Source organism: Strongyloides ratti, assembly GCF_001040885.1.
Source record: "Strongyloides ratti genome assembly S_ratti_ED321, chromosome : 2".
NCBI classification, from domain to species: domain Eukaryota; kingdom Metazoa; phylum Nematoda; class Chromadorea; order Rhabditida; family Strongyloididae; genus Strongyloides; species Strongyloides ratti.
Genome location: NC_037308.1, coordinates 15,154,535 through 15,182,446, shown reverse-complemented (window position 1 = coordinate 15,182,446; position 27,912 = coordinate 15,154,535). Strand labels below are relative to the sequence as shown.

Here is a 27,912-nt window from a genome sequence, read left to right as displayed (position 1 = left end):
AAACTAAATAATTTTTTACCGTTATAAAACAATATCATACCTATATTTTAAACATGCAGTTTTGTTTAAAAAAAATTTAACAAATCATTAAAAAAAATAATACAGGAATCTGCAGCGACTAAAAAAAAATTAAAAAATTACTGATAAAAATAAAATATTTCAACCAATATATATCCTGTTGTAGTAGTAGCTCTTAAAAAGAAATTTTTCAAATAGTACTCACTTCTCCAAACAAATTATAATTTAAAATAATTATTTTTTGTATAGTAGATTTACCAGTAAAAGTTTATAGTTATATGGTTTAGGTAAGTCTATTACCATGGTAATTAGTAATTTCAATGTTTAGAATGCCTACTAACGAAGAACTCAATAAAACGCTGGAAAGATATATTAATGAACTGCAAGAATGTACAACCGATGATTTGGTAAAATTATCTGAAATAGAAGAAACATTAAGAAATGAAAATGCATTAGATTACAAATTGCTTCATACTAAAAATTTAATAGATTTTTGTGAGAAAAATTTTGACTGTTGTCTTGGATATGATCTTTTAAATGAAAAGGCAAAAGAAGAAGATCTTACAGATTTTATAACAATATCTTTTTGCAAAAATTCATTACTTTCTTGTCATAGTTCAACAAGACTTATTGCTTTAGAATTTTTAAAAAAATTTAACCATGCAAATGGTGAATATTTAGATTATCTTATTAGTGGTGAGAAACAAATTGCGGATCTTAATTATTTTCAAGAAAAAGCTAAGATATTTCGTAAATTACAATATGGAAATCATAAAAAGTTTATTACAAATTCAGAGGATGAAGAGATTATTTTACATGTTTTGCTAGCACAATACTCTGTTAATTTTTCAATTTTTTGGCCTAAAATTGATGAAATTGTTACAACCTATGCACGTGGGATGGAGGGAAACAAATTTTATAACATTTGGAAATCATTTTATGATTTTACTACAAAAAACAAAGATATAGATCCTTATGCTGTTTCTAACATTATTTCAAGTAAGAAAAACAAGAATCAAAATCGTGGAGATAGATATTTAATAAGACTTTCATTAGTTAAAACACTCTCATTTTCAGTATCCGTTATGGAGAACAATTTTGTAGATATTGTTAATCTACTTAGTGATTTATACTTTAAGGAGTTTAAATGTAAAGATCCAAATTTGTTTCTTACTGTTAATTTAATAAATCCAATTATCAAAGAAAAAGAAATTCCATTAGATGAAGCATTAGCACATGGTCGTGCTATTAAAACAAAAGATACGGTTATTGAATTTTGTAATCATTTGGCTAGGATACCAAAGTTATTTGCTCATGACAAAAAAAATATAGTCAAAGATATTGTTGATCATATGTTATTAGATGGTGATTCAAGACTTCTTAATCCAGCTATTAGTGTAATTAAAAATTTTCGATATAAGTATGTTCATTCATATATTGAAACATTTGAAGGATTAGGAGATCAACATAAGTTTAAGAATACATTATTAAAATTTCAACTTGCTTTTGATGAATTGTCAACAGATAAATTTGTTCATGACAATCATAGGAGTGAATTGATGAAACTTATTGTGAAAATACTTTATGGAAAAATAATTCATTCTAAGGCTGATTTAAGAAAATCAATTTTTCAATTTCTTGCGGTTTTAAATAAAGATGAAGTAAATATGTTTCTTGAACTTATTTACAAGAAGATTATTAATTATTTTGGTAAATACTTTGAAAATAATAATTTTAATGTAGAAAAATTTGAAAATGATTGTCTTAATTTTGACATGCATTCTTTCATTAATCCTTATATTATTAAGAATATGCTTGATTATACGGGTCTTATTATTCAAAATATGCGTATGAAATTATCTCCAGAAAATATTATACATATATCTGATGTTTGCTTGCTAATGTTAGCCTGTGTTACAAAATATTTTGAATTTTTCAAGAAAATAGAAAAAGAAGATAGTAATATTTCTGATGAAATACATATAGATTTCAAATACAATGGAATGTTAAAAGACATTCGAAAACAAGTGACTCAAATTTGGGTTCAAATATTTTCAAATTTTGGACATCAACCTTTTTTAACAGAATCAAAGTTTAAATTTTTTTGGAATGAGCTTGTAACAAAGCATACTGCAATGAAAATTAAGTCAGTTGGTCATTTAGATTATTCAAATTCAATTAATGTTATTTTTCCAGACCATATCTTAAAGTTTTTCAATCCTTTGTTTGCCTTCATAGATATGCTACCATTATTCAATTTGAAGATTGCATTGAAGAGTAGTAAATATTCTGATATGTATCCTATTTTGTTTAATATAGATGTCACTGAAGTATTAACTAACTCACTACTTTCTAATTATACAATGGCTCCTCTTAAAGATGAGATAGTTACTGGATTTTGTAAGATTGCTGAACTTTGTGTAGTTCAGAAAACTTCTGATTTTCTAGATAAATATAATACTATTACAGGAAATAACTTAATTAAAAAATATGCAAGAAATATTGGAAATTATCTTTCGTTGTATTTAGAAAGCAATGAACCTTATAAGAAAATGAAAATTATAGAATTAAAATTATTATCAATAATTAGTAGAAATATTCCTCATGAACTGGCTAGCCAATTTATTAAATTATTTATTTATTATCTTCAATATAACTCTTATTCTGATGAAACAGTTGTTGTTGATATTTTAAAAATAATTTCACAACTTCTTGTTCTCGTTAATGGATCGGCAAATAAAGATAACTATATTTGGATGATACCTATAATTATTCCTTTAATTTCTTCAAGACTTTTGCGTATTGGATTTATCAAAATACTTAAAACTATTAAAACTTTAAAAATTATTATAAATGATAAAGACTTGATTCAACAAATAGATATTCTTGAAATGTTAAATGATCCTGGAACAAGCAATATTGGATTTGAAACTTTTGATAAAAGATTGGATGGATATGATTTATTAAAAAAATTTGATGAGACTAAGAAATTGCTCAACAAAGATATATTCAAGTCTCTTCTCCTTGTAAATGACTTTTTTATTACAAAAAATACTGATCTTTCCTGTAATCAATCTGCGGAATATTCTCTTTCAGATCTTCTTATCCACTTAGCTTCTAGCTCATATACAGAAGAGTACAAAAAAGAAATATTAGCTTTGTATGAATCATTGATTTCAAGAAGAGTTCGGGCTAAACAAGAAGATGTGCGAAATAGTTACATTAAAATTTTATCTACATATGTAACATCATTTCAAAATGGTTATAAATTCTCTCCTTTATATGCCTTGAAAACACTTGCTCCAGATTTTGATTTCTTTGAAGAGATAGTTTCAATTCAATTAAATATAAAACAGAAAGCATTTACACTTCTTACAGATTGGATTCGTAAAAATGGGAGCATGCTAAATGAAGTTATTTTTTATCAAATTATTGTTCCTATTGCTAAACCTTATATGGATGATATTCATAAAGATAAAACAACATTATCAGATGAAGCAATAAAGTTGTTTGGTGCTGTTATAGAACATACAAAGTGGAACAAATTTAATTTTGTTATAAATGGACTTATAGGTAGATTGTTAAAAACTACTGAAAATGTTCAAGTTAGATTACTAGTAAAACAGCTTAATGTCTGTTTAGATGGATTTAAAACAGATTTGAGAAATATTAAAGAGGAAGAAGCATTATTTGATACATCTTTGGAACGTAAAAGGCGTAATGATGAGATGGATGATGTTGTTATTCATGATACGATAGAAGATATAAATACCTGTGAAGAGGAAGAATCTTTAGAAAATATGGATGTTACAGAAGATGAGACAATAAACGAAAATATAACAAATTATAATGAATCACTTAAAATTGTAAGACAATTTGAATTATTTACAATACCAAAATTAGTTTCCATTATAAATTGTGATAATTTAAATATCAAAAAAAATACAAGTGATGGTAAAAGAGTTTATATGGAAGACTATTATATTCTTCGTGCACCAATAGTTCTTCCACTTGTCAGAGTTTTAATTAAGATGCCTGAATATGTTATAAAAAAATATAAACATGGAGTTGTTAGCAAATTATGTTCACTACTTATTTGTCATACACCAGAAATTCGTGAAAAAGCAAGAAAAATAATGGTTGATGTTAGTTTAACATTTGGTCCATCTTACCTTTCTTTCATAATATATGAAATAAGTAGATTATTAAAAAAAGGTTTTCAAGCTCATGTTGGTATTTATACAATTCATACAATTCTTATTAGTCAGAAAAATCTTAAACCTGGTGATCTGGATAAATGTTATAAACTTTTAATTGACAATTGTTTTCTAGACCAATTTGGTGTTGTTGCTGAAGAAAAAGAGGTTCAACAAATTATTATAAAATGTCCAGAAGCTAAAGAAAATAAATCTAAATATATTTATAGAATTTTAGGACAAAATTGTAACATTGATGCTTTTGAATATTTTGAAATGATGTCTTTAAATCAATTAAATGAAACTCCAGATTCAGAAACATTTAGAAAAATTTATAGTAATTGTGAAAGTTTAGCTCATGGATCAGCTAAAAATATTTGTATATCTCCTAGTGATATGATGAAATATGCTTTAAGTATTTTTGATAAACATCTAGAGAATTGTTTAAAAAAAAATAATTCTCAAAATGATGAGGATGAATGGGCAAATCGTAGACCAAGAGATTGTTATTTACTTGAAGCAGAGCCTAAAAGATTAGGACAAATGGCAAAAACTGCACAAAAAAGTAGGAATACAGTATTTATTGCACTTGCACTTCAATTAGCTGCCGGTACTTTAGAAAAGAAAAAATTAGATTCAAGTAAAGAGGAAAATTTAAAAATGATTGAGAAATTTGTACCAATTTTACTTAAATGTATGGAGTTACGTAGTGACAAACTTCAAAATTATAGTTTAAATTGTATTCTAAATCTTTTTAATAATTTTGATCTTCCTGTTCTTTATAATCATATGAATGACTTTTTAAATCAATTGTTTGTAATTCTTAAAAATGTTTCTGGCGTAACATCAACTAATAATGATTTAAAGCAAAAATTATTTGTTGCCTTTAAATTGTTTGTAGGAAACAAAAAACCAGTGTCTTTTTCAGATAAACAAATAAAAATTCTATTTGCAAATATCAAGATAGAAATGTTTTCACAAAGTGTTCAAGCTAATGCAATGAATATTTTAAAAGAAGTAGTAAAATCAAAAATTGGTTATGATCAAATTGGAGAAATAATGGAATTTTGTATATCACAGGCTATTCAAAGTACAATGGAAAAATTACGTGATGCTACAAGGAATGTTATAAAGGTATATGTTAAACATAATCCTAAAATTGATCACAGTAAATTAATGTCATTTGTTATGGATCAATTTCAATATTCATTACCTCATGGTAGAAAAAGTGCTTTAGAGTTGTTCTTAATTTTTTTAGATTATTTAGATAATTCTACATGGGATAAAGAGGGTTTAACTTGTTTTATACGGTTATCATTACTTTTTGATGATGATAATGATGAAGTTCAAAATTATGCAAGATTAACAATGGTTAATCTTTTTGAAAAATCATCTGGTTCTGTTCAATCTGATATAATGGAGGGAATAATGAAACTTATCTCTAGTAAAAAGATTCAAATCTTTTTGTCGGGAATGAAAGGATTAGTTTCTATATCACGTTCTTCCTGTTCAAAAAATATTCCAAAAGAATTGTTAGATAATTTTATGAGAATTATCAAAATAAAATTTGCTAATGCATCAACAATTTTTACAGACAAGTATTTTGAAGTATTTATTCAAGAATTTTTTATGTTTTTTGAAAGAATGCATTCTCACTATGAAATAAAAGATGTTTTTGATAACGAGTTTCTGGAAATATTACTAAATATAACAATAAGTGTTGAAAATGAACATATTATTCAAAATGTTTATAAACTTTTTTTTATATATTTCAATTTAAATCAATTAGAAAGTAATTGTTATGAGAAGTTTTTTGAGGGAATCCATTTTCAATGTCAAAGTTATACTTTTAACCTTAAAATTGTTAATGTTATAGCAAAAAATTTAGTCTTACTTATTAGTAAGTCTAATGATGATAATTTTAAGACAAAAATTATAAAATTACTGGATGATATTGGGAAGGAAGATTTAAAAACTCCTACTACAACATTTACCAAAAGATGTCTGACACTTCTTGTCCTCCAACATCTTATTATAATAAAAGAAAATATCAGTGATAAAGAAATGGAATGGAATAGAATGTTGTTTGATACTTTATTTCATTTTATTTATAGACACGATGTTATTAAAAAAAGTGGATCACTTGATGTTCTACCCACTCATCAATCAGAAGTGATAAAAGATTTTGAAGAACTTGTCAATGTTAACATAAAAAAATTTAGTTCATTGTTAGGTGGTGAATATACCACGCGACTTGGTATAATAAAAAATCAATTAGAAAATAAAAGATTAGAGAGAAAGAAAGCTAAATTTGAGGAGAGAATTCGTGATCCTCAAAGAGCAGCAGAAAAAAAGATTTCAAATAAACAAAAACAAATGGAACGTGAAAAATTGAAAAGGAAAAGAGTTCAAGAATTAAAGTCAGCTGGTGTTTATGAACACAAAAAAAAGAAAAAAAAAAGTGTTCAAATTTCTTTTATTGAATAATCATATTTACTTACATATAATATATATGTATGTTATTTGTTATTAGTATATTTTGTTATGTTTTAATGTTGTTATATATAAATATAAATGTTTTGATGATGAGAAATTTTTTATCGTGTAACTTTTTGCTTGATATATAAAATTTTAAAAGTAATAACTACGGTATTATGTTTTAAAGTTTATCAATAAATATATATTTTATTTTAATATTTTTTTATCATTTCTTAGCTTTTAAAAATAAAATAATTAACCAAGCAAAAATATTTATTAAAAACAACAAACTTTGAAATATTCACTATTAAATAATTATATAATGTTTAATATATAACAATCATTAAAGATTAAAGATTCTACTATTTATTTTCAACATACAAATCATTGCACAAAATTATTTTCATTATAAGATTAAACTGTCATGATAACTTTATAAAAAAACCACTTTTGTTTAAATTCCATGTTGAAAATTTAGATATAAAATCTTACAAAAGAAACAATTTTATGACAACCTTTAACATTTTATGTAACAAAAAATATTTTTTAAAATTAAAAGATTAAATGAAAGAAAATAGAAGTGTAAAAAAAAAAAATAAATAAAAACAAATGTGTGAAAAACAAGGATTATTATTATTATCGAAAAATAAAAAACATTTTTCGGGAAACATTAAAAATCATTAAGTATCAAATTTTTCTCATTAGAATTAAATATCTCTGAATCATTTAACCATCAATAAAAACAGATAAATACTTTAAAATATTAATTTAATTAATATTATAAAAATTAAAAAATAAAAACTTTAAATTATTCAAAACATTTTAATTTAAATAATATACAAAGATACTTTATGTTAAAATATCCCATTTTATTTATTAACAACATCTTCAATTTTTACTAAATAATTTAATTTTTTTTTCCAAAAAATTAATAACGCATGATGATAGATTTATCTTGCATGAATAATTTTTTGCTAAAAAATGATAATAGAAAAATAACAAGTTGGTAAAGAGTATACAAACGTTTAATTTAAACCAGTAATGATAGTATAAATTAAACATTTTAGAAAATAAAGAAAAAATATTAAATTAATTACAATGAGTAAAATATAATAACTAAAAATAAAATAATCAATTTTATAAAATTTAAATTAAAATAAATTTATCTAGACTATTGAAAAATATTACTACTTTTTTTTTCTTCTCTCATTGAAATTTTTAGTAGGATTATATAAATGTTTAAAAAAATTGACTATACATAAAAAAAAAACAAAATTCACACTTAGTTTGAACTATAATCAAAAATTTATAAGATAATTAAAATAATTTTTTTAAAATAAAAAATTAATATTTATTTTTAATATATCTTTTAATTTAAATTAAAAATAAAGTTTATCTTTAGTATAAAAATTGTTAAATGATAAAATTCTATTTATTTATGTTTTAAAGTATACCCTTAACATATTCATTCATTAATTTATCTAAATGAATGACATATTATTTTTTACAATCTTGAAATCACAAATGAATTTAACTAATAATTATATTGTGAATGTACATTATGCAAAAATTTTGAATCATGTGACAATGGCAAAATGTTGCCGATTTTTTCTTAAATTTGATAATGAAAATTAAAAAAAAATTAACTAATTTAAAAATTTTATTCTTACTAGTAAATTGAATTTTTTGCTGAAGTGATAAATTTTATTAAAATAGTTATAAAATATGATACATTAAAATATTATAATATTTTAAGAACTTTAAATATATTTGATTTTAATAACAGCCTAAGGCACCATAACCTGTAGTAAAATCAGTGGTCCATTTTTTTTTTCAAAAGTATTATTAATTATGTTTCTTATCGCATTTTATATAAAAACTAGTTTTGGTCCGAAATTATTAAAGGACACTTTTTACAAGAAAAAAAAAATTTTATTCAATAAATGGTCATAATTTATTAAGCGCTTAAAATTACGTGAACGGCCAGACAATAACACTACTACTGTTCACTGGATATATTTAATAATGGAAATTTACTTTAAATAATATCACTAATATTTAAATTTTTTAAATAAAGTTCCATAAAAAAGTAGTATTTATTTTTCTAATTAATTAAAGTGAGATTATCATAATTCATTTATTGTTAATTATGTAACTTTCCATCATTATTTTTTTTTGTTATCACCTCTTGTTGATTTGTTATCTAAATATTATAAAATAAATAATGCTATAGAAACATAAAGTAATGGAGATCCCATCGATTGTTTTTTTTTCCATTACATATGTAAGATATATAGAATACATATATATAACCCCTTGAAATACCAGCTTCAAATATTCGCGCAGGGCATGTCTATAATAGCTTGAACACCATCAAAAGGCGCTTCAAACATAAGTTACTTTCCCAAATAGACTATAAAAGGCGGTGTTTTGTTATTCTACATTCACATTCAATTGTTTATTCGTGAAATTGGTGTTCTCTGCTAACACTTTATATTTATATTATTTTAATCATCACAAAAATACAATGACGTCTAATATTTGTAATATTGATGAACTTGCGACTTCCTCTTCAACTAAATCATCCATTTCGATAGAGGGTATGTTTATTTTTCTATATATTTTATATTTATATTTAGATACAAAAAATAAAAAACATATAGTACTAACTAATGACTCTGAATGTTATGCATCATTTAGAATCGACTTACCACAGTGTAGAGAATTTCTTATCGAACCATCTTTAGAAAATATACCACCTTTAAATAAAAAAATTGTTACCATCTCCAATTGTTGTAAGAATGAGGCAGGAGGAGTTGTTAATCAACTTATGACTACGAATACAAAGTATGTCACAGAATGTGCTGATTGCATTACTTTTGGGACCGCAGCTGAAGACAATAATACTAGTAAACGTTATTTAACTATTATGTCTCCTGAAGATGAGGATAGTGGAATTGAAAATTCTATTTATGATAGTAATAATAATGACATAAATATTTCAATGAATAGTTTGTCAACAATTTCACTTGATAATAATACTCTATCAAGAACTGTTTCAGAATCTTCTAGTGAGGATATCTTTTGTGAGTTATCTACACCAATTGTTTTATTTCATTGTGGTAAAAGTTATATTGTTCATAAGACAATTCTTCAATCAAAGTCAAAAAAATTTGATAGAATATTTGAAAAAGACAATGAAATATGTAGGTATTTTTTTTTTAAACCAAATTATTATCAATAAAAATAATTTTACAGCATCTTTTAAAATACCTCGTCCATTTGTAAGTGAACATGTTGATGAGATGATCAATTATCTAACAGTTAACCTTTGCAATTTTTCAACTAGAAATATTTATGGTATTTTACGCCTAGCTCTTTACTATGAAATTGAAGAACTTGTTATGGATGGAGAAAACTGGGTTGAAGCAAATTTTTATTACCTGAATTTATCTGTTTTATATCATTTTCTAACTGAATTTGAAAGGGAAAATTTAATATCCTCTTTACTAGAATATATTAGAACAAATTTTGAAAATCTTCTCCAAAATGATATTTTTATGGAATTTGATTTTATATTTTTTTCAAAAATTTTTTGTGAAATTATTCTTCCTGATGTCGATATACATAAAGCAGTTGTTATTTTTATGGAATGGATTAATTATGATTATGTTAAACGTTTATTACATTTTAAATGGTTAGTTTCTTTAGATGAAATGAGATTTTTGTCGAAGAATTTTATTATGAATATGGGTACTTATTATTTTCATTTTATGAGTGATATTGACTTTAACATTCAATATGTTATTCTTCTAACTAAAGCTTGTGGTGGTTTGGAAAAATAATCCAGATTTCTATTAGATCTGGTGTCCCCTAAAATATATTTTTTTTAAATAAAATTTTTTTTCAAATTTTCTTACTTTTTCTAAAATAAAAACACATGGGGAATCAGATAAAAAAGAATTTGAAGTTTTAAAAAAATTTTTTTTTTACACTAAGTAAAAAATATTTAGTGGCGCCCACACTTTATTATTGTCTAGGTATAAATTCAGAAATTCAAAACACAATTAACTTAATTAATATTTTATTATAATTAAATTATAATAATACAAAACAATAGAAACTGTGATATATTCAAAATTATGATTTTATGAAATATGAATGATAAGAAGAAATAATAATATTAAATATACTATTTAAATACCTTTAATTTTTATATATTATGTATTGTTTTTATTGTTGTTAATAAATGAAGTTTCCTTCTTAAATACACTTCAAAAACGTTTCTATCTCTTCCAAATGAATCCATAGAAAATTTTTACACAATAAAATAATAACTTACTAATTTCTACTAAATAGAATATTTTGAGAACAACGAATTTCCCTTATATGGGATATACACAATATTAAAACAAAACCCCTAAAATAATTAATTAAAAGTATTAAAATTTCCTAAAAAAGAAGAGATGAAACAACTAATAAAATAATAATAATATTTTACAAAATTCAGTCTTATTATATAATATTTAATAATTAAAAGATACAAAGTATCTTAACTTGATAGTTCACAAATCACCAAGACATTTAAAACATTACACAATAACAATAATATAACATAGTTATATTACTATTAAAAAACAAAAAAAATAGGAAAAAAAATTTTGGTACCTTATAATTTTAATCCCCCCTTCATTTTCCGTTTTTTTTTTGCATTTTCAAACATTACATGATAAATTGTAAAAAATATTATAAATTAATGAAAAAAGTTAATTGATAATTGAATTTTAATAAATAATTTTATAAACAATAAAATTTGAATTTTTTGATAAAAAAAGGTAATTATTATTTAATTTGTACTAATTACTTTCTAATATAGTTAAATTATTTTTAGCTTGCCATCAATTTTTTTAATCTCTTTTCTGTTCTATTTTAATCATTTTTGTTTATTACATAAAAAATTTTTTTTAATTTCTTTAAAAATAATTTTTTTTACTTTTTTAAAAATTTTGAAAATATTTTTTTTTAATTACAAAAAGAAATTGGAAATGAATCTCATTTTTCAAAAAATAATAAAAAAAATGAATGTTGAAGGAAGTTATGACAAATATAAAATGGAGGAATAAAATTATAAAGTACCGAAAATCTTTATACATTTTGTATACTCCATATAGATTTGAACCAGGTTTCATTTATATGCATATTTTTAGATAATAAATTATATATATTATCTTATCAATTTTAATGTGATCATTATTACTGAGATTATTGTTATATTATTAATGGACAAAAATAAATTTAATTTTCGTGGTGAAAATTTTGCTGAATCAGTAAAAGAACATTATATAAAACAAGAAGATGCTGAAAAAAAAAGGAAACAATACAGATATTGGATTTTTGCAATAGGAATACTTGGTATTTTTTATTTTTTAATGACATCAATAAAAATTCCACAACATAATAAATTTATTTCTAAAAACGATATTGAAAAATTTGTTAATAAAACAAAGTCAAATTTTGTTAAAGCTGATAATTGTAGTAAATGTTTTAGTCAATTAAATGAAAATAATTTTTTAGGAAAACATTCAAATTTTCGTGTTAATATTAAAGAGCTTTGTAAATGGGATGACCAAAACATAACTATTGAAACTCCAGAATTTCCGGTTTCTGTTATTTTTAAAGCTACAAATAATCTTGTTATTTTTGAAACTGAATTAAATTTGATCTATCATCCAAAACATTTTTATTGTATTATTATTGATGATAAAAATATTTCTGATGTTATTAGAAAATATATATTGAGAATGAGTCAATGTTTACCTAATATTTTTGTAACAAATAAAAGAGACAACATCAGAGGTCATGGATTAGAATGTTTAGATATTCTAATTCATTATAAATGGAATTATACAATTATATTTAATGAAAATGATATACCAATAAAAAGTATAAAGGAAATAATCAAAGATTTAAAACTTTTAAATGGAACATCTGATGTTCCAATATATTCTATTTATTCTAAGAATATTTTAGCTTCTCAACAAAATACTTATAGTACAATTGGTATATTTAAGGACAAAAATATACTTATTAATAATAATTATATTCGAGATAAAGAATTAATGATAGCAAGAACAATTGTTTCAATAACATTGTCACGAGATGATGTAGATTATTATTATAATTATTTAGATAATGATAATTATATTAAATTTATAAATTTAAATTCTATAATAAGAAAAAATAATGTTTTTTGGCCTACATTACTTGCAAATAAGGAACTAAACTTTCCATCACATAATATTAAATTACAAAATAGTCCTTTTATAAATATAGGATTTTTAAGCTTTATGAAAAACAAAACATACTGAAATTTACAGTCAAAGTAAATAATATTTTATATCTTGTTTCACTATAATTTATCAAATATAATAAAAAAATACTTCTTTTTTTTAATTATATTTAATCTTAAGACAAATTAATTGGACAAACAATTTTAAATAAATATAAATGCAATAGAAAAAATAGTTTAATTGTTTGATAAAGAACAACTTGATAATTTTTAAATCAATTAGATGAAATTAATAATTATTATAATAATAATTTGACTAAACAATTAATTGTTTACACAATTTAAATGCTAACTACATATTACTTAAAGAAGATTAATTAAAATGAATAGGAAGCATTTATTAAACAAATTACATAATTATGATTATTAAAACAAAAAAAATAATAAGATAAAGTATTATCCAAAGTTGTATTATATAAATTAAAAAATTTTCTTAGAATAATCCAATCTTTTAAAGTATCCAATGAATATGTCATTGTAATTATAAAAAATATTTCATCTAAAAGCAATACTTAAAGTTTTATAATTAATGCTTATTATCAAAAAGTATGTCTTACAAACTTATACCCTGTCATTAGTTTACATAACCAATAATAATGTATAACTATTAAAAAATAATTATCTTTTAGATTAAAAAATTTCACAATAAAAATAAACAATTTTTATAAAACTTTTTTTGAAGAACAAAAAAAATTGAAATTAATCTTAGTCAGTGTGCCAAAATTTGTGAAACCTATGAAATTTTTTTTCCAAAGAGCAGCAATTAAATAAGAAAGTGACCATAATATGTTTACCAATAAATAATTCCAGATAAGCTTTTAAAAATATTAATATGAATCACTATTTTTGTTTTAAAAGTAATGTATACACTTGTTTTAAAAAGAATAATTTTTCTGTTCCAATTAATGATAACGCTAACAAGTTAATTTACTTTTATTATAAACTCTAATGTTGCGTAGTTATTTGTCATCTCTACCTGATGTTAAAGAAATATAAACAATATTAGGATTAAAAAAAAAAGTGATTATATAATATTGTTTAATAATATATAGTTAAAAATTGTTTTTATTTAATATAAATTACTAATTGTTTATTTTTAATAAATTATTATTGTTTTTATAAATAAATTGATATATTTATTGTATTTTTATAGTAAAAAAAAATCTTTTAAACTTTTTAAAATTTATTATTTGCATTAAAAGTTTTATTGCAAAAAGAAAATTGTAAAAAGTTTATGTAGAATTCAATAAAAAAAATTTTTGGCTAAAAACAAATTAAGGAATGCTATACTAAAAAAAAATTTTCTTTTGATTCAAATTCATAATCATACTTTATCATATAATTTTTCATTCTTCTTTTTTAACATATTTTTTTCTGATCTCTCTCATTTTATATATTTTATATCATTTACATTTGTAAAATGAATGTTTGAAAAGCGTACCGTTTTTCAGGATTAAAGTTGTATGTGCAAATTTATCAAATTAATTTATGATAAAATAATTACATCCTGAAAAGGAAGGATCAATTTATAAAGTATCAAAATTATTATTTTTTTACTTTTAATAATATAAAATGTTATACAAGTAAAAATATTTACAAAGCAATGTTTTTAAAAAAGTATACATTTAAATCTGACTTTTGAAATTATCTTACATCTGGTTATAAACTGTATATGATATAGAACTAATATACAGTAAAAAAAATTTTTTTATAAAAATAAATTTAAATTAAAAAAAAATTAAATTCGAGAAGTCAAATTCATTGCCGAGATTCATTGATTTCTTCATTGACTACTATTACAGTTAGTACATATAAAAAATGCTTACTTTTCAAAAATTTGGCTTTTGAAATTTTTATTAGTTTGCTTCCAGAGATTCTCGAATAACCAAAGTAGGATTTAAAAAAGTTTCATTGTTTTTTTTTATTTTTAACTACATCTTTTTTTCACTAAATTTTTTTACAACTTCAACTACCTGCAACTCTATTCAAGCAAATTTCTGCTCCATACAGTTTCATTCTTTTTTTCATACTTTTGAAATTATTCTTTACTTTCTCTAAGGATTGGATTGCTTAAAAAATTTTACCATCTTTTTTCATTTTTATTTGAAGATAAAATTTAATTCTTTTTTCAACTTTAGTTTTTTTCTATTTTTAATTCTTAAACAAAAATTTTAATAATAATAAAATAAAGAAAAGTATCAAAAACAAAGTGGTTTTTAAACTTATTTTTTATCAATTTTATAAATTGTTGCTACAAAATCATCTTCGCTATATTTTTTGTTTTTTAAGCTTTCTCTTGACTTCTTCTTGAAAAATTATCAGAAAATTCAGATTGATCACGTTTTATACTAAGGATTTTTGTTTCTATTTTTATAATCAAATATTTAGTTAAACTAACAGATAAATTTATGTGAAATTTTAATTCTTATGTATCAATTTTTTTTAAACATACTATGCATATTATCTTTTATCCTTTTAATAAAATATCTTTTTTAACAATATTCAATGACCAATTACCATATAACTTTTAAATTCTGTTGACTTTATTTTTTTTATATGTAAAAAATCTACTTATTTATTGTAAAAGAAACATTCATTAACTGATAATGCATTATATTGCTTGTTACAAAAGATTTGAGAGGTAAAAAAAATTAACAATAAGAATAGTTGGTTTTTTTTATCATTTATCACAAACTTATTTATATAAAAATATGTAAATTTAAACAAAAAAAATCAGAATATCACTTTTACTATGAAATTAAAATAAAAAATTTATTTTTTTAACATAAATACATTTTAAAAACAATTAAATATAAAAAAATTTAAAACAATATTTTTTAGAAAATTAATCAAATTATATATCATAATAACTGTTCCCTTTGTGTATATAAATTCTTTGTTCTTTACAGTCAGAAATTGATCCTTGAATTTAGCAATTTCGATTAAGAAATAAGAATTTCATCTTATGAATAACAACAATTTTTAAAAAAAAATTTACTTTTGACAACTGTTATAAAGTTTTTAGTTGAATTACAAACATTTTGAATATGAAAATCTTTTTAAAAAAAAAACTTATTTTATTCAAAACCTTTGCTTATTAAATCATAATCTAATCTAAACTATATTTGTCCAATGTTACATTCTTTCAAACAATATTAAATTGATTATTTTAAAACATTTTTATTTAAATTTTTTTATGTGTTAAGTACTCATTCAATAAAAAAATTTTTAGCAGTATTTTAATTGTATACCTGTACCTAAAACACATTTCTCTAATCACAACTGTATAGTTTTAGAGTAAATATATTGGTTGTATCCTGTATGCTAACTTTCACTGGTAACCGGGTATGTTATTAAATAATAAATTTTGTATCTTTCCACGAAGAGCCCAATGCATCTGTGACCAATCAGCTTTTTTGAATGTTTCACATTCTGAAATACTACCATCATTTCTTTCGTATAACTTTACCTCATTTGGGTAATCTCTAAGAACTACTGCTTTTCCAGTTATATCTGGTCTACTATCTGTATCTTTCAAGGAAAATACAAATTCATGTTGATTGTTATACGAGTATGTCATTGAAATATCCATATCTTTGGCAATAGAAAGAAGATTATGAAAACAATTTTCATCCGCTAGGACAAATTTTGAATTTGACTGACCAGAAGAAATTTCTTTTTTCGGAGTTACTGGAACATTTTTATTGAATATACTTAAAGGACTACTTTGAACATTATTTGATATTTGAGCTAAAATATTTGGTGTAACTGTATTAGAATTTTGTGCCATGGTTGTTGAAAAAAGTAATGGATTTAGTGCCGCTAACTTAAGAGCATCATTAAGTCTTGAACCCTCTGTTTTTTTAACTTCTGATTGAGCTATATTTATAAATGTATCAAAATTAAGATTACTTTGCTGATTTTCTACTGCTTGTTTCACAAATGGATCATCATTCTCTGTCTTTTGTTTAAAAACGCCATTAAAATTATCACTATTAACATCTATAGTTGGACTTTTTCCTATCTGATTATTTGCAGCAAGTGATGCAAACAATTCAAGTGGATTAATTCCAGTATTGCCTATACTACTATTATTACTTATCTTCGATGGAATTGAAGGTTGATCAAACCCCTCATTAGCTCTTTTTCTTTTTGCATATGGTTGTGTTGGAGTATTTGCTAAAGCTTCGCAATATTTTTCATAAATTCCATCTTCGGCATGACATTTCTTTAAGTGGATCTTGAGATTATTTGGACTTTTGTCGGTACCTTTCCAATCACAATGTAAACAAACAATGCCGACATCATCTAAACCACTATCTTTTAGATCTTTAAAAAATAACCATACAGGATGAGTTTTTTTTCTTCCTGGTGCTCTTCCCCAATTATTAGAACCATTTGGATCATTAAAATTATCACCACTACCATTTATACCACCCTCACCGCTATGTGGTGAATTTGATTTACTTGAATGCCCATTTTCCTTTTCTCCATATAAATTATTTTGATTATCTATTGTGTCTCCATGATCAAGACCTTCTGTACTGACATTTGAAGAAGTTTCATCAGCTGACATTTGATCACCACTTTTTAATACATCTCCTAAAGTTCTTGGTTTAGATATATTTGAAGAATTTCCTTCCACCCCGCCATCAATATCACTTTCCATAGATTGTGTTACAAATTTTAAAAAAGAAAGTGAATTATTTGATAGATCAAAATCTTTATTTAGTTGAATATTCGTTTCTGTAGGTACTGAGACCATTATATTTTCTAAAAAAAAAAAAGTAGTTAACAAAAAAAAAAGGCAAAAAAAAATTTTTTTTAAAGGTTACTACACAATGATTAATGTTCCAAATAAAATAATAAAACTTATTTATAATAAATATAAATGAAACAAATCAAGATATTTATTATTGTATAGGCTAAGATAATATATAATACAAAAACAAACACACATACACACACAATCATAAAACATTCACTTAATCGCGCAATATATGGGGGAGGCCTTAAAATATAATAACAAAATGTTTGGCCACCCTATATCTCTCGTAATAAAACAATTTTAATTACGAAATTAGGTCACGACAATGCCCATCAAATTTACTATCTTGCCATTTTTTTTAACCGCGCTTAACTCATAACTTTAATTATATATACATTTTATTAATATAATCTTACGATATATAAAAACATAGGCGGGTTTAAATGTATGATATAAATTATTTATTAATAATATCTTACTTTCACTTGATGTAATAAATTGCCTTCATAAAAAAGTAACAATCCCCAATAGGTCATCTTTTTTAAATATAAAAAAAAACAAACAACTTTATTTTGTGAACGGGATAACATTACTTTTAAACATACTTAAAAGGTGACAATCACTGTGTTGTTACTGTGCCAACTTTTATAGTAATATTATTTAAGTGATAAAAGTTTTCACATCTTTTTTTTGTTAACATGAAAAATGTTTTATAATACAGTTTGTTCAAAACACATTTAATAATATAAAAAGAAAGTTCATAAATAAAAAAATCTTTTTATAATATTTATTCATTAAAGTTTTTTACTTTTTTCTCAAATTTATAAATTTCAAAATTTCTGATTACTTCACAAATTTTTTAAATATCAATTTATATAATTCACAATTGGAAAATGAGGATACACACTTCCAAATTAAAAAAACATCGTTTTAGAAAATATTCATTGGTATTTTGTCTCATTCTTCTAAGATTTTTATCAACATTTCTTAACACTTATTAGTTCTTTAAAAATTTTTTAGTTAATTAAACTAGCAAGATGGATCCAAAAAATATGGGATTTGCAAAGAAGATTTTATCTATGGGATCAGGAAAAGGACTTCCAATAATGTCTTTAGCTTTAGCTGGTGGTATTGGATATGTGGGAATGCATTCTATGTATACTGGTATTTTATAATTATTTTTATTTCTTTTAATAAAAATATATTTTTTTAATATTTTAGTTGAGGCTGGTCACCGTGCTATTATGTTCAATAGAATTGGTGGACTTGGTAATGAAGTTGTTAAAGAAGGTTTACATTTCCGTATTCCATGGTTCCAATATCCAATTATTTATGATATTCGTGCTCGTCCAAATCAAATACGTTCACCAACAGGATCAAAAGATCTTCAAATGGTTAACATTGGTCTTCGTGTTCTCTCACGCCCAAGTCCTGACAGACTTCCAGATATGTATAGAGTTTTAGGACAAAATTGGGAAGAAAGAGTACTTCCATCTATTTGTAATGAAGTTTTAAAATCTGTTGTAGCAAAATTTAATGCTTCTCAACTAATTACTCAACGTAGTCAAGTTAGTATGCTTGTAAGAAAAGCTTTGATTGACAGAGCAATGGAATGGAATATTATTCTTGATGATGTTGCTATAACTGAACTTGCCTTCTCACCACAATATTCAGCAGCTGTTGAAGCTAAACAAGTTGCAGCACAAGAAGCACAAAGAGCTACTTTCTTAGTTGAAAAAGCTAAACAAATGAGGCAAGAGAAAATTGTACAAGCTGAAGGAGAAGCTCAATCAGCCAAACTGTTGGGAGAATCAATGAAACATGATGCTGGATTTTTGAAATTACGTAAGATTCGTGCCGCTCAAAAAATTGCATCTTTGATGGCTGAATCTAATAACAAGGTTTATCTTCCATCTGATGGTTTAATGCTCAATATTGCTGATGAAGATTACATCAAATCTTGTGATATAAGTAAGAAACGTTAAAAATTTGAAAATACCTATCATATCAATAATTGTTTTTTGGTTATCTGTTGATTTATTATATTTTGTGTCAAAAGGTTGGTATTTTTAATTTAGTAAAATGAATGAAAACATTTTTAGTAGGATTTATTTTAAAATATTCATTGGGAAATAAAATTGTTGATAACATTTCATTTAATATTTGTAGGTTACTGAATTATGTTAATATTTACATTATTAGTTGACTCTATTTATTAATTGCAATCATATTAGCACTATAAATTTTTCTTTTTCTATGAAGAAAAGCTAATACTTGGTTATTTTCAGATTTAGATAATTTTTTTTCTTTTATTGGTACTATAGTTACTATTTCTTTTACATTATCGTAATCTTTTGAAACAATAGTAAATATACCCTCTGGTTCTTCTTCTATATCCTTTTCATCTTTAAATATTTGTTGAAATCTTTTGATATTTCCAAATGCTAAAGTATCACTCATTCCATATAAAGTTCTTTCTTCTCTTTTTTTAATTGGAATAGAATTAAGGCTTGATGGGAGTAAATAATTACTTGTTGCTGTTGCCAATTCTTTAATGGACCCATTTTTTCTAATATGAAATTTATTCGTTGGATACCTTTTACATTTTCTTTTTGGTTTATTTTTTTCCATCGGAATAATGTCTTGTAAAATTTTTGGTTTCTTTGCATCTGCTGTATTTTCTTTTTTTGATTCATTTTTATTGTTTTTCTCATTTTTATTATTTCTACTGGAACATCCGAAAATAAAATTAAAAAATGTAAACAACGTGATGGTGGCATAAAATATTAGCATTAATAACATTAGTTAACATTATAAATTTAAAAATAAATATAAGAGACATATATGTATGTAAGTTAAAATTTAAATTACCAATATTATTTGGTTTAATAATTTTAAGAAATATTTTGAATTTCTAATATTATTTTATTCTAACATTTATAAAAAAAAAATAGTCAAGTTATGTTCAGTAAAAATGGTGATTTAGAGTTGTCAGATGACAATGAAAGTTTAGAAGATGAAGTTATTGATAAGAATGCCAATGAAACATGTCAAATTTGGATTTTACGATATTTAAAAATGTTTTTAAATGATGTAGAGGAAGAATATTTAATAGATTTCATTCAACATAATGATATTTCACCAATGAAAAATTTTATATTTAATTTTTTACCAATGTCTGTTATATTTATTAAAATAAGAAGACCTAAGAAAATTGACAAAATACAAAAGGTTCCTGAAATTGTTTCTCAACAATCTGAAACATTGTTAAAAAATCTTGATGAAAAGAAAAAAAAACGTGTTTATTGTAAATTTTAAATTAATAAAAATTTATAAATTTTTTTAGCTATGAAAATAAATAAAAAAAAGAAAAGGAAAAAATCCAAAAAGAAAGAACAAAATAAGAAGGGAGAAAAAATTGTTGAAGATATATCAATTCTGAAAGAAGATGTAGAACCAGCAGAAATAATTTTAGAATGGAGTTTGGATAAACTTATACCTAATGATGAATTTATTTTTATTACTGTTCAAAATTTAGCTAAAACAACTGAGACAGAGTTAGATGAAGAAAACGAAGAATCATTTGATAATAATTTTTTTGTTGGATATGTTGAAAATACCTCTAGATTAAACAATCTTTTTGATATAGGTAGAATATTATTTGGGGATGATTTTAATTTTAACTCAAAAATGGAACTTTTGATAAGATTTATATCTATCAATTCAACATGTTCTTTCTCTGAATATCAAAGATGGGATTGTAATATTGACCAATTTATGGATTTTATTTATGATTGTATTGTTAAATCATTTACAAGAACACTGTCAATTGAAATTCTTTCAGACTTTATAATGGTTGAATCTATAGAAGAACTTCTTAAACCACGAATTGATAACTTTGTAAAACATTGTTTATTAGAAAAACGCAATCAAATATTAATGGAACTTTCACTTTTTGAATTAAAATATATTCCAACAAATCCTTCTCTAGTTTGTACGGTAAATGATATAAACAGAATTTTAAAAACTTTACTTGTTCTTTACAAATTATTTACTGATGACCAGTCAAATGAATGGTACCGTAAAATTTTCTTTCGGCTTGTAGAAATAAGTTGTGGTTTATATGGAGATTTTTTAAAAGCTAAATGTAAATGGTTACTTATTGACATTGAAGAAATAAGACCTAAAAGAATAAATGTTAAAGAAATAATATTTGAATCTGTTAAAAATATTATTGAACTAACAATTCAATATGCTGTTAAAGAAGTAGAACAAAATGTTTGGATGGAAAAAATTAAATCATGCTTAAAAATTATGATAGTATTAGAAGAAGAATTAGATGAGTTATTAGAAATTGCTGATTTTATTAGTGATGAAAAATGGGATACATTAATTGACAGAAGTGTTATTAATGAATGTATTCAAAAATTTAAAGATATTTGGAAAATTATTGAATATAGTTGTATAGAAACAGCTTTTGAAAGTGGAAATAATGAGGCATTAAAAGAATTATGCTTTTCTATGATGAAGGAAGCAGAATCAGTAAAAAAAATTATAAAGATTGGATTTATGAACGGAAAATTTAAATAATGTTATATTATTCACTTTTTTTTTTGAATTTTAAAATATAAAGGATTTTAAACAAATATACATTTTAACAATCATCTAATTTTAATGTATCTCATACTTTGGATATTATTATTAATGTTATGGATATGTCTGGAACCATCAAGTGAAGAAAAGTTTGTTTTTAATAGTTTTAATAAAAATGTTAACAAGGACTATGTTAAAATGTTAGTTGATGAAGCAATTGAACGTCTTCAACAAAAATATGACAAAGAAACATTGACATATAGAAAAGCAGCTCAAGAATATTATAAATATTTAGATGATAAAATAAATACTATTAAAATTAATAATAACACACTATTAAAAGAAAATGAAATTTTAAGAAAGGAATATAAAAGAATGAATAAAAATTTGTTTTATAATGAAGATTTTATTGAAATGCCTGAAGATTATGAAATTGAAATGAAAAAAAAGAAATATAAAAGTTTCGAAGATATATTAACGAAAAGATATACCTCGAAGCAATTAACAGATATACAAAATTCACAAAAAAATAACAGAATAAATACTAAAATTAAAAAAATAGATTCAAATATTAAATTAAAGACCATTAAATCTAAATGGTATTTATAAAATTTAATTTTGAATTACTTTTAAAATTTATATATTTACATAATTATAAAAATATTTAATTAATTATTATACAATAATCAGAATTACCAATATTTTTATTAACATTATAATTATATTATAGTATGTATGAATGAATTCTAAGATTAATTTTAAAAAAAATAATATTCCTCTGAAGTTAAATGGAAAGGTAAAAAATTTATTGATATTTTAACTATTATTGATAATCAAAAGTTAGTTAATTTTCAAACGCATAAACTTAAAAACTTTTATATTATAATCAAAATAAAGACTTTAAAAGTTAGGATTTTTTTTAATTTTTTTGTTTTGAATTAATATATTTTTTTTAAAAACAAAGGATTTTTTTCAAATTCTTAGTATAATGTACTTCAAATCCTTCTTCATCGTCCTTGAAATTAGATTGATTATATCTTCATCTTTCAAGAAATTAAAAAACTTTTTTTTCTTATCAATTAATTTTTAAAAATTGTTCTGTTAGAAACAAAATTTCGAGAATTAAAATAATTTTTACCCTATATTTTATTTTTTTGTTACAATAAAACAATTTAAAATGATATTTCTTATCGTTATATATTTTATTTTGATACTTAGAAATTTTATATGAAATATTTTTTGAAATTTAACGGAAAAACATAACTTCACTGTAAAAATCTATTTTGAGTGATAGTTCTTTTGTAGTTTAGAAAAATTGTTTATTCTTCAAAGATTAAAAAAAACATCACAATTTAAACTAACATATTTTAAATATATAAAAACTTTTTTAAAAAATAAAAATCTATCTCAAGTACAATTTATTAAAATCTTAGTAGATAATTAAAAATTGACATTGAAATTAAATAAAATAATAAAAAATATAGTTTACAAAAATTAAACAGTACCAAAATGTTTTTCTTCATATGTATTAAAGTAAAAATTTCGTTGAATAATAAGTTTTTAGTTAACCATTTTGTACACCAATAATCACTATTGCTTTTGACGGGCAAAATTTGTTTTTACCGTTGACCCTGATATCATTTTGTGATTCAACTAAAATTATAGTTATTAAATAAAAAATTAAAAAATACCCCTGTAACAGCTTTTTCGGCACTTTCACGATTATCAAATTCAGCAAAAGCAGATTTTTTATCTTGTGGGATATAAATTTTTATAATTTTCCCATAAACTTCGCAGGCTTCTTTAACATCAGTATATATTAAATCGTTTCCACGAATATATATTGTATTAGAAGTAACACCACTCCTTTTTCTTTCAGTTGATGATGTTTCTTGTGAAAGATCTGGAGATCTAATAGGACTATTTATCTCTCCATCACTAAGTTTTTCGTCTTCTTCTCTTTTTGAGTCAAATGCTACTGTTTCAATAACACGTTTATTGCCTACAAGTTTTGATCGTTTGAATGTTTCTTTTTTTTGAGATTTCAATTCTCCAGAATGAATTAGCCGTGCTATATCTGCAGCTGTACAATTTGGTGATGTTTCAACAGATCTTTTTAATCCTCTTTTACTAACATCATCAATTAAAATACTAGCTGATAAAGGTTTTTTATTTGCAAATTTTTCAGAACTTGTTTGTAATTTCTAAAAGATTACAAAAAATGTTTCATAGATTTAACTTACAAATTGTTTAAAAAATTCAAATTTTTCTTTTAATCTTTTTTCTTCATCAGAAAAATGTGATGGAACAATAAGCATGCTATTTGATGGCATAATTGAAGTAAACAAATGCCTTTTTTATTATTGGACTAACGTGTATTTTGAATTGAAAATAGATTAATAGAAAATGAAAATAATTTTTAATCGGTACTTTTGAAAGATGTTAAGATATTTTTATAGGTATTATAAATTGACAAAGGTTAAAATTTTTTTTTATTTTACAACTTTTGATATAATCATTTAAAAAAAAACAAAGATTTTTATTACAGTTTTTTTTCTTCTAAATCATTTCAATGAATAATAGTTATTTTTTTATTATTAAAACAGTTAATTAAAATTTTATATGGTGATAAATTATACCTATTCAATTTTAACTTAAAACATCATATGTCGTAGTTTTACATTCGATTTAAAAAATACTTATATTTCGTACATCAAAAGTATCATTTTTAAATCCAACAGATGATTGTATTTGATATATTAAAGGTTAAATAATCGTATATACATTTTCTTAACAAATATACTATAAAATAAAGTTTCAACAATTATAAACTATTTGCATCATTTGAACATAATAACTTAATTAATTTTTCCATTTATGTATAAAATTATATGTTAAAACATAATACGATTATTTATTTCAGCATATGAATTTGTAGATCAAGATAAGAATTCTAAATACTTATTAATAAATTATTAATACGTTATTCTTTATGTCATTTAAAAAAAATTTTTTTTTTAAATTTAATTAATGTATTATTTGTATAAAAGTTTTATATTAAAAAATTTTGGCATTAATCATAATTTAGATTAATATATAAATTTTTAAAAGTTAATATCAAAAAAATATTATCAATTTCTAATGAAGTTTAATGCCGTTATACTTATTTTTATTTTACAATATTTGAATTTACAATCTAATATTTATATGTTAACTTTGTTTGATGAATTTTTAATACATTAGTTGATATTAGACATAATGTTACCTAATTCTTTGAAACATAATCCAAAAACTAAGTATTTAGGTGCAAATAAGGAAAAAAATTTATATTGTACAAGCAGATCAAGAAGTTTTAGAAATATAAACTAATGATACAAAAAGTGATAAAGTGTGTGAACTTTCAGATTGTTTTTGAGCGCATTTAAATATATGAAATGCATCTAAATTAACCTATAATTAAATTAAACCATTTTTTTAGATGATATCAAACATGTTTGAAGGTCAATATAAAGCTTTTATCAGCATTTTTAATAACAATAATCTAGATAAGTTTATTAAGAGTCAACAATTTGATTTAGAAATAGGTGAATTGGTTAATAATTATATGTTTGGACTTTTAAAAGCATGAAATATTAGTGCTAATACTTTTGTTATTAAAATGTCTTTGATGAAAATTGTTACCAAGACAATTAGATTGCACTATTCATCGAGTGATTTATCAAATTATAATAAATCCATATAAAAAATAAATTGACATATTTTCAAAAACATAATAATATGTTATTAACCACATTTTCAAGAGTAGCATTGCGTGTAATTTTTTCATAAAACATTTTTATAAGACAGTTTTAAGAAATATATTGTGTTGGTTTTTTCATACCTAAAAGTAAATGTTGATAAATTGTTTTTATTCATAAACTCAAACTCTTAATTTGATATTCTTACTTTATGGCCACTAAAAATGATAGATATTTTAAGTTATGCAACATTTAAAAAGAAGTTATTACATGGTCAACTGAATAAAAAATTATCCACTAGAATATACAATGATCAAAGTTATTACTATGTTACAAAAAAAAAATTCTTAAACGTAATAATTATTTGGAAATATAAATTTCTGAGGATAATTTAGCACATCAATAAATGTCAATTTCAAAGTGGAGTTCTTTATTGTAATAGCTTATCATACATTACAATTCATTGTGACTTAAAAATATAACTAAATTTACTTATTCAAGTACTCCAAGCATTTTTAATCTAAATATTTGAAGATCAGTTGAACAATTTTTGCTTTTTAGAAAATGATGAGAATCATCTTTAGAGAAACTAATGTACTAAATTAATAAAAATAAAAAAAATAAAGTATTTAATAAGTTTTACAAAATTAAATTAAATATATAGTAAATGAGGTATTTGATAGTTGAAAGAAAGTCTAAAGAATTTTTATCATATTCAAGATTTAAAAAAAATATTTACATAAATAATCAAAATTATCATATAAAAAAATAAAAAAACAAATTTTTATTATAAAAATATTTAAAAACTATTTACTTTTTTTTATTTATTTGTTTTACATGTTAGTTTAAAAATTATAAAAAATCATTATTGTATTTTTAAAAAAAATTATACATATATTTAATATTCGAATTTCAAAAAAAAGTTTTTATTATGTCACATTCTTAGAGGTAAAGTAAGAAATTTAGAATATTTTCAGCCAATTTCCGAATTTCTGAAAATAATGATGTTATAGCTATAAAAATTATTAATCTTGATCAACTTTTGAATATAAATCGAATGAAACTAGTCCCATCTTCATAGGATAATTATTTGCTGAGATACTAAAAAGTCGGGAACAATGAATATTTTAGAAAAATTTCCGCCTTTATTCATATCTCGCTTCAAAAACAAGATAAATGCAAGCAGATTTCTGCAATCGTCTTAAACTAAGTTTTCAAGTGGGGTCTACCTTTAAAATATTTTTATACCTTTAAGTACTTTCGAGATATAAAAAAATGGTGACAATGGATTAGGCGCGAAAAAGTACCAAGCATAGTATTTCAAGAACGGTTGAAAATTTAAAAAAGTTTTCAACATAAGGTATCACTTAAATTATGAAAGAAGCCCAGCGCATCAAATTTCATGGACCTGTGACCTCATATACTTGAGTTATCACTAAATTCTTAAAACTTTTTTTTAAACATATTTCTTATCATAACTTCATTTTTAGAAGTCCTATAAAGATGTGAATAGGCTTAATGAATTTCTCGTAAAAAGTTGGTCTAGAATCAACTGTTTATTTTTAACATTTACAATATTATCATAAAAATCGAGATTTGCAAAAAAATATTCCACAATTTCGCCCCTCATTTTTGAATCCATATAACTCCTGAAGTTTCAATTTTTGAATACTGTTGATTATATTCAAAATTCATCTCGTTTCAAGGGCTATCGAATGACTATAGTAGCATATTCAATTTCCAAAAAAAGTTGTCTTTCTTTGTTAACATTTT

At 22.7% G+C, this 27,912-nt stretch overlaps 10 protein-coding genes across 10 annotated transcripts; 7 read left to right on the top strand and 3 right to left on the bottom strand.

Annotated features, from left to right (window-relative positions):
- Window positions 1–338: 338 nt before the first annotated feature.
- On the top strand, window positions 339–2,299 carry SRAE_2000481400 (Down-regulated-in-metastasis protein domain-containing protein; the record flags this gene model as incomplete). The annotated part of the gene is made up of 2 exons (XM_024643742.1): window positions 339–2,164; window positions 2,215–2,299. 2 exons carry the CDS (start codon window positions 339–341, stop codon window positions 2,297–2,299), a joined length of 1,911 nt encoding a protein of 636 aa, XP_024509379.1.
- Window positions 2,300–2,312: 13 nt separating this feature from the next.
- SRAE_2000481300 (Armadillo-like helical domain and Armadillo-type fold domain-containing protein) lies at window positions 2,313–6,701 on the top strand (the record flags this gene model as incomplete). The annotated part of the gene is made up of 3 exons (XM_024643741.1): window positions 2,313–2,418; window positions 2,695–5,433; window positions 5,473–6,701. 3 exons carry the CDS (start codon window positions 2,313–2,315, stop codon window positions 6,699–6,701), a joined length of 4,074 nt encoding a protein of 1,357 aa, XP_024509378.1.
- A 2,518-nt stretch (window positions 6,702–9,219) lies between these two features.
- On the top strand, window positions 9,220–10,537 carry SRAE_2000481200 (BTB/POZ-like domain and BTB/POZ fold domain and BTB/POZ domain-containing protein; the record flags this gene model as incomplete). The annotated part of the gene is made up of 3 exons (XM_024643739.1): window positions 9,220–9,292; window positions 9,332–9,898; window positions 9,951–10,537. 3 exons carry the CDS (start codon window positions 9,220–9,222, stop codon window positions 10,535–10,537), a joined length of 1,227 nt encoding a protein of 408 aa, XP_024509377.1.
- Window positions 10,538–11,971: 1,434 nt separating this feature from the next.
- On the top strand, window positions 11,972–13,060 carry SRAE_2000481100 (Glycosyl transferase, family 14-containing protein; the record flags this gene model as incomplete). Its single annotated transcript, XM_024643738.1, has 1 exon — window positions 11,972–13,060. The coding sequence occupies one exon, from the start codon at window positions 11,972–11,974 to the stop codon at window positions 13,058–13,060; it is 1,089 nt and encodes a 362-aa protein (XP_024509376.1).
- Window positions 13,061–16,372: 3,312 nt separating this feature from the next.
- On the bottom strand, window positions 16,373–17,806 carry SRAE_2000481000 (Zinc finger, BED-type predicted domain-containing protein; the record flags this gene model as incomplete). The annotated part of the gene is made up of 1 exon (XM_024643737.1): window positions 16,373–17,806. The coding sequence occupies one exon, from the start codon at window positions 17,804–17,806 to the stop codon at window positions 16,373–16,375; it is 1,434 nt and encodes a 477-aa protein (XP_024509375.1).
- Window positions 17,807–18,846: 1,040 nt separating this feature from the next.
- On the top strand, window positions 18,847–19,794 carry SRAE_2000480900 (Prohibitin-2; the record flags this gene model as incomplete). Its single annotated transcript, XM_024643736.1, has 2 exons — window positions 18,847–18,973; window positions 19,031–19,794. The coding sequence occupies 2 exons, from the start codon at window positions 18,847–18,849 to the stop codon at window positions 19,792–19,794; spliced, it is 891 nt and encodes a 296-aa protein (XP_024509374.1).
- Window positions 19,795–20,017: 223 nt separating this feature from the next.
- SRAE_2000480800 (Hypothetical protein) lies at window positions 20,018–20,440 on the bottom strand (the record flags this gene model as incomplete). Its single annotated transcript, XM_024643735.1, has 1 exon — window positions 20,018–20,440. The coding sequence occupies one exon, from the start codon at window positions 20,438–20,440 to the stop codon at window positions 20,018–20,020; it is 423 nt and encodes a 140-aa protein (XP_024509373.1).
- A 330-nt stretch (window positions 20,441–20,770) lies between these two features.
- Window positions 20,771–22,399, top strand: SRAE_2000480700 (Hypothetical protein; the record flags this gene model as incomplete). Its single annotated transcript, XM_024643734.1, has 2 exons — window positions 20,771–21,116; window positions 21,156–22,399. The coding sequence occupies 2 exons, from the start codon at window positions 20,771–20,773 to the stop codon at window positions 22,397–22,399; spliced, it is 1,590 nt and encodes a 529-aa protein (XP_024509372.1).
- A 114-nt stretch (window positions 22,400–22,513) lies between these two features.
- Window positions 22,514–23,011, top strand: SRAE_2000480600 (Hypothetical protein; the record flags this gene model as incomplete). Its single annotated transcript, XM_024643733.1, has 1 exon — window positions 22,514–23,011. The coding sequence occupies one exon, from the start codon at window positions 22,514–22,516 to the stop codon at window positions 23,009–23,011; it is 498 nt and encodes a 165-aa protein (XP_024509371.1).
- A 981-nt stretch (window positions 23,012–23,992) lies between these two features.
- On the bottom strand, window positions 23,993–24,735 carry SRAE_2000480500 (RNA recognition motif domain and Nucleotide-binding, alpha-beta plait domain-containing protein; the record flags this gene model as incomplete). Its single annotated transcript, XM_024643732.1, has 3 exons — window positions 23,993–24,055; window positions 24,094–24,606; window positions 24,646–24,735. The coding sequence occupies 3 exons, from the start codon at window positions 24,733–24,735 to the stop codon at window positions 23,993–23,995; spliced, it is 666 nt and encodes a 221-aa protein (XP_024509370.1).
- Between the last annotated feature and the right edge of the window lie 3,177 nt (window positions 24,736–27,912).